We start from the raw sequence: 13,058 nt of genomic DNA, 5'->3' as shown, positions 1-13,058 counted from the left end.
TCAATCATGGTTTAGATTCATATACAATACTCCAAAGATATTAAAATAGTAAAATACGTATGTATTATACATATTTATTTACTTCTGCTCTACTGGACAGACCTTTTCAGTTCTACTCAGAATTCAAGTCATACTCTTAGAAGCCGAAAAAAATGTAAAACTAACAAAACAGTAAAAATCTTGTCCTTGTTTATGTCCTTGTAACTTAAATATCTTAGCTGTTCTTCACAAGTGAAATATTTGCTTCCTATTTTTACCTTAGAAAGAGTGTCTTTTCTCCTATTTTTGTCACAGAAGATTACATGGACGCTCTGGTTAACTGTCTCCTTCAGGGTTAGAGAGGAGTTTTCCTTAAAAGCTTTCACAAACATTCAAATTCAAAACCTGTTAGCAATAAAGAAATAAAAGTCCTCCTTCACTTTTAGTTGCTTTCAGCATTATTTAAAAAGGCAAAGGACAAATTTTAAATACTCACTGTGTATATAAAAAATACACAATGATAAGAAGGCATATTAATCAGATTCAAATGAAAGGGCAACAGATACAAAATGTGAAGTCCTTTAAAATGCATCTTCAGCATTTTGATAAGACGCATTTATTCTTTTGTTGAAATGTGGAATTTTATACGCAAGTAGTTTCAGGCCTAAAAGAGGCTTCTGAGTAGTACTGTGATACTAATAGCTCAGTTTAATACAACAGATGGGTAGATTGACCATTATGAAGCGCTTCAGTACTGAAAAAAGAAGAGGAAAATACTCCGGGAGAAAAAAAAAAAAAAAGAAAACCTTTAAAGTCAAGCCTGCATTCTATTTACTATATATTACAATCCAGTGTTTTCTCAGGAGTGAGTAATTTTCAAGACTGAAGTTAGCCTTCCCTTGAATGTGAGTTGCCCACACTTATTCCCATCACACTTCTAGGTGCTCTGAACTGAATCAATCCTTCCTCCTTCCCTCTTCCCACTTCCCTCTGTTATTTTGTTAGGAGAAATTAGAATATTCTCCACTAGAAAGCTTGCAATGAGAAGTTCAGTGCCGCTCCAATAAAGCCAACAAGCAAACATTCACATATTTTACTGTTCTAACACAAAATGTTCTCTATAACGAGTAAGAATCAAAATAGTGTCAGGTAACAGGATTAATTAAAGAGACATTAAATTTCTTTCTCCACAAAATAAATAACATTCCTCGTTTAAACTAGACAGAGTTTCAGTTCTATAAAGCAAGCCCTGCAGATCTTTTCTTTCACTTCCAATAGAAACGTGATTAGGACACACATAAGATTTCTGTGTTGCATCAATAGCTACACATTTCAAGTAAGGGATTAGTTACGGTTTTCCTTCTGGCACTTACATAACTAAAATACCAGTTTAAAAAAAAAACAAAAAACAACTAATTAACCCTGAAGATTCACAAAGTCCACTTTTTCAAAATCTTTATTTTCTCTTTTCAAATCAACTCCTAAAAATTTTGTTCAGAGATTGTAATATATTTCTAATGAAAATAGTTTTACTTTTTTTTTTTTCCAAGTTTTTTCTAAGAATAGAAGCAAAGTACCATTATTGTTTTTCTTCAGAAACCAGTCCTTGTCATCAGAATATATGTGGCATAGCCACACACACGCACACACACAAAAAAAAGTGTTCAGGTGCAGTATCATAAAGATCAGAGAAGTATATACAGAAGAAACCCAACCAACAGTGTATAATACTGCAAGTTTTTCAGTATATTCACATACAGTAATCTCCGACTACCTTCATCCAACTATCCATAAATCCTGAAGAATCTTGTCTATAAAATTGAGTTACCCATCAATATACTGTATCTCTCCTAAAAATACCCATATTTTACACTAATATACAAGGTATCTGCTTGCAAACACAGAAGTAGCCATAAATAAAACTTTATTCTTTCATTTCATTTACAAGCTACCAAGTACCATGTATTTACACAGCACTGGACACTTAAAGTAGTTGCAGTCACAAAATGATCCAGACAGCTGTTGATAAAGTAAAGGATCTTAAGATAAAAGCAAAGTAATACTGTAACAGAGAAGTGGCAAAAAAGCAGTTTTGCCATAGTTATCAGACTTGCAAGTTGCATCAATTCTGGTTGAAACAACTGAGCGCCATGCGATTCTCAGCTTTAATTGTTTGCAGTCTGGCTAAAATTTGTACAGTCATTTCTCTTTTGCAGTTATTAAAATAAAAAAAGTTAAAAACTATAGCAGCAACAAGCAAACCCTGTGACAGGAAGGCAAGGTTTAAGAACTAAAAAAGTTTATACAATGTGCTCAGGAAGGTTGCAGAATTTATCTTCCATCGGCTGGAGTTCGACTGAGTGACAACATGATTCGGGCATATCTTTCACACAGTTCATGTGTGGAGTAGGAGGGTAACTTTGGCGGGTCATTGAAACCTTTAATCTCTGTAGAACAATCTAGTAGTTTTGGCAGAAAATCTGTCAGCTTTTCTTGCAAGTTAGCTGCAAATGAAAGAAAAGAAAACAACCATAAGTTTTTATGTCCACAGGTGCAATTTTCCTCTTCCTGCACCAAACTGACTCTTTTACTTTTTTTTTTTTAAAAACAGGGATGGGAGCATGAAGAGTTTCATTTGGAATAATGCACTTTCTTCAGTAAATACTGAAGGACACATTGGTTCCTAGGAAGATATTAGCACAAATACCCCTTCAAAGGGTCTATCAACATGAACGTTTTTCGTTTTGGAAAAAAAAAGTTTCCTTTAAGGACATTGTTACATATGGAAAATATTGCAGAACTTCATTATTATACATGGAAAAAACTGCTGTTCATTTAAATCTGTACAGTATTATTCAAAAGCCACGGTAATTCAAAATATTACCAAAACACAAAAGATTCAGGCTCCATTCAAGATACAAATCAAAACATTTTAAAAAATAATAAAAATCATATATTCTAATAAATACTTACGTTCCATTTCTTGTCCAAGATAGGAACACCAACGATTTCTCATATCTTCCACAGCAACAATATCTTTTTCTTCCATTTCATCCACCAGTAGTAATGGCAAACACGGGACAATAAGCTCATTCATAATGATCAGGCCATTATTTACTTCCTGATCATCTCCTGATTCAAACAGTGCTGCAGCATGTTCATTTAGTTTCTTCACGTACCACCACAAAAAAGAAATTCTTTAAGTATACAGTATTTCACATTTTACCATTCTGTTTTTGTTTGTCTTATGGCAAATCTGCAATAACAACTGAGCTTCAACATTCACAGCAATGATACATACACTCTATTAAACCATTTGATCTCATACTATTCCTCAGGCCACTTCAGTTGATACCTGCCAACTCAATATTTGTAGCTGCTCGTTCTCAAGACTGAGGTCCTACCATCTGCTCTTGCCTTTTCTTGCTATTGCTAAGAAACAGGTGACACAATCAAGGAAAAAGCTCACCATCTGCTGATACCTTTTTCTAAACATTTGCATCCCTGTCCAACTGCAATAATATTGTGAGTTCACCCACCAATAGTGTCACCGTTGCTTCTACCTAGCCCAGACATAATGGCAGTGAGCACACTACTTAGAATGATAAAGAAACTGATTACTTAAAACAAACACATTCTTTATTCTCACTACATACCTTTCTTTCTCTCACCTTTTTCTTATTGAAATCTTTGTAATTTTTAATGAAAGTCTTTTTGGTTTTTTGAAAATATGGCAACATTGTCTGATTTGTTAAAACTACATGGAAAGTACAACTTTTGCAGTATATTTCACCCTTCACTTACTAGCAAACATTCTCGTCTGTAGTGAGATATCAGCTCTTCATCATGCCCTCTGTATGGGCCTTTGGACAAGAGTTCTTTGTTATTCTGGTAAGCATAGATAAGGTAGAGCAAGGCTTCCATATAGCTGAAGCAAAGTAAAGAAACAAAGTTGTTAGATGCAAATCCAGGTAACACCGATTTCAAGTTAACTACTGTGTTATTCACAGGATATGTAATTTCACTTACTTGTTTGACTGTAAATCCAACCCTCCCCATCTATCTCTTCATAATATTGCTTTTTCTACCACGTATTTTCTTCTTTTGTATACATTAGAACAATGTATTTTATTATCAGGCTAGATAACTTGCACATGAAGTGTGATCCAAAGCTCACTGATATAAACCTATATTATTTCACCCACTTCAAAAATGTCTTTGGATTAACCTTGAATATACATGAAAGCTTATTTTTTTCCCTGCATGCATATATGTCACATTAGAATTTATCTTCTATTGCCATTACCCTGATAGCATTCTATGCCTGACCAATAAAAATTAATCTAAAAAATAAACTGTGAACTTTCAGCCTCACTAAGTTTTTTTCTGGACTAATGAAGTCTAAAGTGATGTATGATGCCACAAGAGCATTTCAAAACCAGGAGTATCTCTCTATTGGCACTTCTGTCTGTAATCTAACTGCAGATAAATAAATACATTCCTAACTGGTGAAGGATGAGCAAAAGACCTAAGAACCTAACTGTTAATAATCTAGAGATCTCATCACGCCCCATTAAATCATCTCCCCTCATGCTACTGCGTACCATTTCCAGCTAACATCTTAAATTGTTAATTCTCTGACTTGCAGAAACCCAGTCATGACAGACAGCCACTGAAAGCAGTTCAGGCAACTATCCTATAAACAAGCAGTTAGATGTGTTATTCAAACAACTAGAAAAATCTAGGGAGAGAACTTTTCTAATGGAGTATTAGAAGAACAGTATATTATACACTCCTAGTGAGAACAGAAGATCAAGGTTAGGGCATAAACTACCAACACATCAAACTACTGAAAGTGGCTAAAACTTATGTGTGAGCACACAGAGCACAGGATACATGAAAAATACATGTCAGAATTTTCCAAAGTAGACAAACTCAAGACTTACAGTAAGGCCTCCCAACAAGACAACATAAAAAGAAGGGAAAAGGTTACTTTAAATAGCGGTGGTTGCTTGAAGGTTTACTTTCAAATATAACTATTTTTTCTTGTAATCCTAAATATTTCCTACTTGAGTAATATATGACACATATACAATTGCTACTCTCTGCCTTTTTGTCCTCAAAATACAGAACTGTTTCTTCTAAAGCAAGAAGTTCTCTTCTCTATGGCCCTCTTCTCAAGTCTGACTGCTCATGAAATCTCTCCAAGCCACTAACGCAACTGACTTGACAGCAGAAACATTAATGTAGGAAGACAGTGGAAAACATGACTGCAAGAAACTGGGACTGATGGATACGAAGCCAGAGGAGCCAGACCTTCTATTCCTTTCCATTCTTGGTTCAGTTATTTGTGAGACTGCAGGCTGAATTAACAGTGTCAACAACTCAGTTGATCCAAATTAAAAACTAGTACTTGGCAGCTGCCTTATTCCCAGATCTTCTTTTCCTGCTGTGCCTGCGAGTTGTGTAATCCTTACCTGAACCAGCAATAGTGCTACCTCACAGGAAGGGAAAACATTTTACATCACTATTATTGTAAAGCCAGGCTCAAATATCTTATATATCTTGAGAATCCAAGGAATATTACTTTAGCTTAAGTTAAGCAAACAGATGCTAGCTTTTCAAATATGAAGTGCATTTAAGTTCTAGTTTGTTAAGTCTGAACTTAAAATGACACAAAGAATTATGGAGCTAACTGGGTCTAGACTTTGGAAAGCACAGGTATGTATAAATAAAATTTTAACACAGCTTACAAAAAAAAAAATTGTCAAAAGCTGAAAAATCATACTATTTTTAAAAAAAATGGAATCCAACTGCTGAGGTCTAGAGTTTGTTTGCTTTTCAGTCACTACCATGAGAATAAGCTACAAGCAAATGCCCTGCCAAGGTTCTTTACATTCACCTCATCCACAGCAGTTTCCTACTCAATAGTATAGTCAGAGAAGATATGCCTCAAAGACCCTTTACCTGCAGTGAAAAGGCCTTATCAACCACCATAAAGGATCATGAGTGAACTATGAAGGTAGGCATGACTCTGAAATCATGCCTACTTTCAGAAAAAAACTTCAGCAAAAAACATATTCCAAGTAACTTTCAGAAATACTGAGAAACTGTTGTTTCCTTTGCCTTCAAAGTACAGTCTTCCATACCCAGCACTCCAGTAACAACACCTCTAAAAATAAGCTATTAGCATGATGGAAGGAAAAAGCAAAAACATTTTTAATGTTTGCGTTTGCTCAGCACAGCACTATTAAGAAAATCAGATTCCCTGAGTAAAGGCTGTTTTTTTTGCTCCATCTAGATATTGAGTACTACAAGACATTAATTGACCTTTCAAGTAAAAAAAGTTTGTCCACTTAGGGAGATAGGTTTCTGGGGAAAAAAAACAAAACAAACAAAAAAAAAACAAAAAACATATCCTCAAAACAGTCCTGTTACTGAAGGTCATATGTGAATTATGAAAGTCCACGCTTTCATAAATATTTAAAGCTACAGTGTGATTTCACAGTTAAGGGAACACTGAAGGAAAATCAGAATAGTTGATCAGTTTAGTCTCATTTTCAGAACATGGACAGTAGCACTGCCCTCTAAGAATATAACAAGTTGTAAACCTCAATAACTACCTGAGGTGTTTGAGAACCAGTAGCTGAAACAAAGGAGCGTAAGTCAACGGATATCCAATCCTCAAGCATCCCTTAAAGCATGTTTATCTCTAATATTAGTGCCTTTGTATTAAATACCACTTGAAATACTTGTGAAATTGCCAAAGGGAATGAACACTACACCTTGTGGACGTTAGATGAATCTGATAATATCGTATATTTTTTTTACATTTCTGACCAATATCAGAATGTACAACTGGTTATTATAGGCTTGTTTTCTAACTGGGTCACTCTAATTTTTCATATCAACATAAAAACTAATAGCCAAAACAAAAATACTGTTCAGCACAAACAGAAACCTGTTTATGATTTGTGTTCGTTTATCTCCCGCTGGCCCAAGGAGAATATATTACAGTAAGAAGTAGAATAGTGAAAACACTGTAATTTTGTGGCCAAAGCTGTCATCCTGGAATTCCAATGTTAAGGAACTAGAACTACTTCATGCTTGGAGCACACATGATGTCCAGAAGAAGCAGGATTCCTACATATCACACTGATGTCTTTTTTTTTCCTCTGTAAGGGATCCAGCAATACCAGACTGTTCTGTTGGCTTTTTTTTTTTCAATTAAGCCAGGCAGTCTTCTGACCAACTTCTGTATACAAGCTGTTTAATACTAACAAAGTGGGATGTGCCAATTTAGATTATTAGTAAACGTACTAACATTTACTTATACAGTGTAGCAAACCAAAATTATGGGCTCATTGTGTTAACCACTACACAAACACATAGCTTGTTACAGAAATAAGTATGTTATTATCATTCTGTTTTGTTAGAGCTTTTTTCCTTTGGAAACATACAAGACAAGAAAGAGAATTACGAAGCAATTTGCTACACAACATACAAACAAGAAACTAAGTTTGACAGATAGATACCACAGAATGTCTTGGGTTGGAAAGGACCTTAAAAATCATCTAGTTCCAACCCTTACACCATGGCAGGGCTGCCCATGGCCCCATCCAACCTGGCCTTGAGCACCTCCAGCAATGGGGCATCCACAGCTTCTCCAGGCAGCATGTGCCAGTGCCTCACCACCCTCTTGAGGAAATTTTTTTCCTAACATCTAATCCAAATCTCCCCTCTCCTATGTTAAAACCATTCCTCCTTGTCCTATCACTATCCTATCATATAAAAAGTCAGTCTCCCTCTAAGAGGCTGCAAGGAGGTCTCCACAGAGCCTTCTGTTCTCCAGGCCAAACAAGCCCAGCTTTCTCAGCCTTTCTACACAAAGGTTCTCCAGCCCTTTTCTCATCTTCATAGCCCTCCTCTGGATCCACTCCAAGAGCTCCATATATTTCTCGTGCTGGGGGCCCTTGGCCCAAAGGTAGTACTCCAGATGAGGCCTCATAAGGGCAGAATATATGGGGATAATCACCTCTCCTTTCCTGTTGGCCAGCCCTCCTTTGATGCAGCCCAAGATACAGGTGTCCTTCTGAGCTTGCTCATGTCAAGCTTTTCATCCACCAGAACTCCCCCATGTCTTCTCTGCACGGCTATTTTCCATGTGTTTTAATCTGTACATGTATCTGGGACTGCATCAACTGAGGTGCAGAACCTTGCACATGCTGAGCCTCATTAGGCTTGTGTGGGCTCTCTTCTCAAGCTTATTCAGGTCCACATATACGTGTACATACGGTACAAGAGAAGAAAGATTCTTATGTCTGAGGAATACAGAGACCATTCAGAGTGGGAAAGAAGGAGAAAGAAAAAGAAGTGCTTGTGGGGCACTGAGAAGAGTTCGTGGTTTGATAAGGGACAAAGAAATGGAGATTAAAAGTAGGAAGTTGCAGGAAACTGATCTAGATGAGAGACTGAAGAAATTAATGAACTGAATAAATTTTAAATACAATAAGAACACATTAAACAGTTCTTAATTTTAATAATAACTTTTAACTTAATCAGTGTTACATTTTGCCTTCAAATCACTCTATCACATTTGAGTTCTATACTACCACTTACCTCTTTTTTTGGAAAAACTCCAATCCTACCATGAGAAACATGGTTGTTTCCCTGAAATTTCTATAGTCTTGATGCCATCTCTGCATATAAGAAAGGGTATATAGAATTTCATCCACAAACATGAAATACAAATATTTTACACACTTAGTGCTGAATACCCACAGTAAGTGATAAGGACTCCTATTAAGTTTGTATATTGGAAAAGTCAGTCTGAATCCCCCCTCTCTCAATGAAAATAAGATTCTTAAATTCCTACAATATTTCTAGATGAGTTTCAGATGGGATTTTTATTAAAAACATAAACAAAACACAGGAATACATTATCACTTGAACTGAAAGGAACACAAAGGTTTTTTTGGAGAACCACAGTCAGAATTACGAGAATCACTACTTTCCCAACCCCCTCAAAAACAGAGAGGCTAACAGTGTGTTTTTCTTCTTTTCATTACACACAGTTCTTTACTCAGAAAGTGAAAGAAAGCTTATATATAGACTCAATATTAAATTTCATTTAAGAAAGACAGAAAATGCCTGAACACGCTGAATGCCCTAAATGGCTTGTATAGCTTGTTGAGTACTTGAGACTGTGGCAATTTATTTATATTGGTGCAAAACATTTATCTCGCTGCATCACCACTTTTACAAAGTGACTACTAATATGCTTTACAGGTGACTGCCCTATGAGAAAAGATTGTCTTTTTTGCAGTTGGTTAACTAGCTTTTAATCGTTCATTAATAGTTAGGTAAGGGACAACATACCATAATACATAGCCACCTACAGATTCAACACAAAATGCATGAGAAAGGTTCTATGAAATGTCAGTCCTATACTAGATAATCAATGATACAGTCTTCAGAGTAATCACCAACTATCTGCCTCAGGAAGGTGGCATGTACCTGTCAGGGAAGAAGATTCCTCCCACTCCCTCATTTAAAGCTAAGCCAGGATTGTTAATTCTACTTGTGCTATGCCTTTCAGAAAACTTAAGAAATTGAGCCTTGCACAGCCTAAAAACACAATGCTATGAGAGTTCATTCACCCTAGCCTTTGAAGGCACATTTTAATGTAGTAACATCTACTGTAGGTTCTAAACCTGGTAAACAGAAATGACAAGTAGACATTTTTTGCTCTTGTTTTTGAGGGCAAGATTACTCCCATAGTCCTCCTGAACAAGCTGTTTTGGACCTACAAACGTTACAGTGAGGTTTAAGTGGTGCACTGGAATCTGCCCAGGATATAAATAAGGCCTTTTCAGAGGCCTTAATGAACAGTATCACACAGAATTGGAACTGATGTTGTAACGACACCTACAGACTTAGCTTTAAATATGAGATGAAGTGTTTTGCTAAATATAAGTCAAACTTGTATAATGTCTGCAATTTACTCCATTCTTTTTTCAAAGTTTTTCAAAGTATCAAATTGAAAATGTATGGTCTTAGCAAATGAAAGAACCTAGAGAAAGATGCTAGTAAGAGAATGGGAGTGGCTACAAAAAAAGCTGGACAAAAAACACAAATGCGACCCTGAACCCTGTGACCCATTTCTCTAAACGTTTAAGGCTGGCCTTATATCCTTTTCATTCCTTCAACTCACAGAAGTTTCCGACTAGAGAAAGCCAATTGTCTCACATGGTGTTAAATTATGAAATACTGTTAGTGATGTCAAAGCATGTTAAAGAGTATGGACAGAATCAACCTTGGCATTTATTTGTGGCTCAAGTCAAATTTGAATTTGAAATTACAGATGTGGAAAAAATGGCTTTAGATCAACTGGTCAGAGCAGCTTTCCTAGAAATAAATAATGTTTCAGGAACTAGTTTCATCTTCTCAGTGTAGGATGAACAGAAATTTGCTAAGATAAACTCAGCTTATAGATAATTATTTGAAGTTACAATTTAATTTACAGCATAAGAAATACTGACCTCATATTCCTCCATGTTTACTTCATCTGGCTTTATCATTTCAAGCTTAGCTTGAGCAACCTTCATTATGTTACGGCACCTTATAAAAAGCCACAAGAAATCATGAGAGAGAAATTTTCAAAAAATATCATCTATACAAAAACAGCAAACTCAAACAGTTTAGAGTACAGCTTTATACAAAACAGCATGGAAACATTGTGAAAAATCTGCTTTCTACTAAACACTGCATAATCAGCAGAAGGCATACTTTTCTAGTACATGTGATGTACACCCATGCCATTTAAGAATTACTTTCTGTTTTATTAACTAAACTGTTGCATTACTCTTTTTTTTTTTTTTCCCAAATTTGAAGTTCATATGGCTTGAAGCTCCCCAACTCTCACTTTGTGAAAGTAATATTAGAGGATTAGAACCAAAGATTTAACAGCTGTCAATAAGCAGGTGTCAGACTAACACTCTCTACCTTTCATTTTTTAATTTTGTTTTATAAGTACATGAAATTTCAAGTATAGAAGACACTGTCTTGCATTCAAATAAGTTATTCTTCTAGCCTGATGTCCCATTTTAAGAGATGTCAGGTTTTATTTTCTAGTGCTGAGCTTTAGGCCACTGAAGAAACAGAGACTTCACAGCCTTAAGTGCTCCAAAACATAGGCACAGAGAACTGTATACAATTAGGAGCAACACTAAGGGTTTTTCCTTACTTCCTAAATTAAAACCCAACTTCTTGTTTACCCTTTTTATAGAGATTTTTATAGAGATTAAAACTTTTATAAAATTATTCTTCTATGCATTTTATACTTTCAAACTATTAACAAGAAGATAAAGCCAAATGTACAAGCTGTTCTTGTTTTCTCTACATGCATATCTGAATATAAAAGCGTGTCTTTACACATTACAGAACTCACATAAGCTCAGGAAGAGAGACATGCGGATCTTATTACCTTTCATCAAAGCTAAGATTGTGATCTCCAAACTGTTCCAGTAATGTTCTCTCAATTATCTTCTTTGGTGCCTGGTTTTGGATGAAGTAAACTATTGCATGACGCAAACGGTAATCACATTCAGGTGGTGGATCTTCCTGGGCTAATTTTAGCAGTCGCGTATATTCCAACTTAATTGCCTAAATAATTTTAAAAACATACATTATTCTTCCTGGCTTTTAACTCAGACTTTTCAGACACTAGGAATAATTCATGTCCACGGCCCACTGACTACAAAAGAATTTTAACAATTCCTTACCCAACCCTTCTAACGAGTCTGAACTACAGTAAAAAAACCAGACAAATGGCAAAGCTGCTCCTGTCTCTCCCCAACTAGGGCTGCCAAAACCCCAAGTGGACCTGTACTTCAAAAGCAATCCCAGTCCTGCACTATATCACCCTGAGAGAAGGTTTATCTGGTCCCTAAAGAGGGACTTTAAGCATGTACTGTCCTAAAGCAGTGTAACAGACATTTCATTTTAAGGATTTTTCTAAAATCTCTTAAGATCAAAAAGTACCCCTAAGACATAGTTGAAATGCAAATACACAAATAAATTATAGGTAAAGTTTAATGAACACGTGAGATATTGAAAGAATAAGTCAGAATGGAAATCATTGTACAACAAAAATCAAGTTGCATAACCTCTACAGACAATACTTCAATATGGTTAGTGTTAGCCTCCCATAAGTCAAGGACAGACTCCTCACTGAGTATTCTAGGCCAACTTTAGAACTTATAGGAAGAGCTTCCTTTGTCAGCACATTAGATTTTAAGAAATCTCATCTGTTATGTTCATTAGAAATTATCCATTGAAACTATATAGCACAAACAAGAGCAACAAGAAAAATAATTAGAAAAATGGTGACAAATCTTAATATACTCCGTAATTTCTCTCTCAAAATATGGAGGTGATCAAACCGCTGGCTAATGTTACTATCAATTTGAAACAAATAACCTAACACAGTGGCTTCACACATTAGTAGTTTCAATACCATATACAGACAAAATAAAGCTACAAACCAGGCAGAAAATGCCCTATTCAATATTATAAATCTCTTTATGCCTCTACCTGGCAATAAAATATTTCTTTACATTTAAATATTGGAAATTTGGGCTACTAAACTTCACCAAGAAACACTGTGTTTTGAGACTGAACACATGAATAGGATACTATTCATATGGACTTAAACAGAGAGTGTGTGGAGAACTTCAAAACTTAAAAGAACGTTCTGCATTCATATTCATATTTTAAAATCCTAGTGATATATATTATTATTAAAAAAGAGTTTTGGAGAACCAATGATAATTATCAAAAGTCACACATAAGTGTTTCTATTATCTTGCATCATAAGACATTCTACCATTAGAAAACAGACACAGATAACAAAGTTATTAAAGCCTCTTTTATGAGGTTGGCACAAAATAAAAAGCTATTGCTATTTTGCATTTAATTCTTCAGAGAATTACTCAAACAGGAAAAATGCAAGAAAATCTAGATTTTCAAATACATATTCAGAAAAAAGTCAATGTTATGCTACAGATTCATGAATTCTA

General features: G+C 35.4%; 1 protein-coding gene across 4 annotated transcripts in view; it reads right to left on the bottom strand.

The window, feature by feature from the left end:
* Positions 1–1,512: 1,512 nt before the first annotated feature.
* USP25 (ubiquitin specific peptidase 25) overlaps positions 1,513–13,058 on the bottom strand; it is a 62,707-nt gene continuing 51,161 nt past the window's right edge. For 2 of the 4 annotated variants that reach the window (XM_031556633.1, XM_031556634.1), the window contains 6 exons: positions 11,465–11,643; positions 10,521–10,599; positions 8,599–8,678; positions 3,784–3,907; positions 2,953–3,148; positions 1,513–2,483 (listed from right to left, as the gene is read on the bottom strand). In XM_031556633.1, coding sequence (XP_031412493.1) covers positions 2,311–2,483; positions 2,953–3,148; positions 3,784–3,907; positions 8,599–8,678; positions 10,521–10,599; positions 11,465–11,643 — 831 coding nt within the window. In that variant the 3' untranslated portion in view covers positions 1,513–2,310. The remainder of the gene's footprint in view (positions 2,484–2,952; positions 3,149–3,783; positions 3,908–8,598; positions 8,679–10,520; positions 10,600–11,464; positions 11,644–13,058) is intronic. The other 2 variants (XM_031556626.1, XM_031556630.1) reach the window with 1 other exon arrangement.

This window comes from Meleagris gallopavo, chromosome 1 (genome assembly GCF_000146605.3).
Source record: "Meleagris gallopavo isolate NT-WF06-2002-E0010 breed Aviagen turkey brand Nicholas breeding stock chromosome 1, Turkey_5.1, whole genome shotgun sequence".
NCBI classification, from domain to species: domain Eukaryota; kingdom Metazoa; phylum Chordata; class Aves; order Galliformes; family Phasianidae; genus Meleagris; species Meleagris gallopavo.
This window is presented reverse-complemented; position numbering and strand designations above follow the sequence as displayed.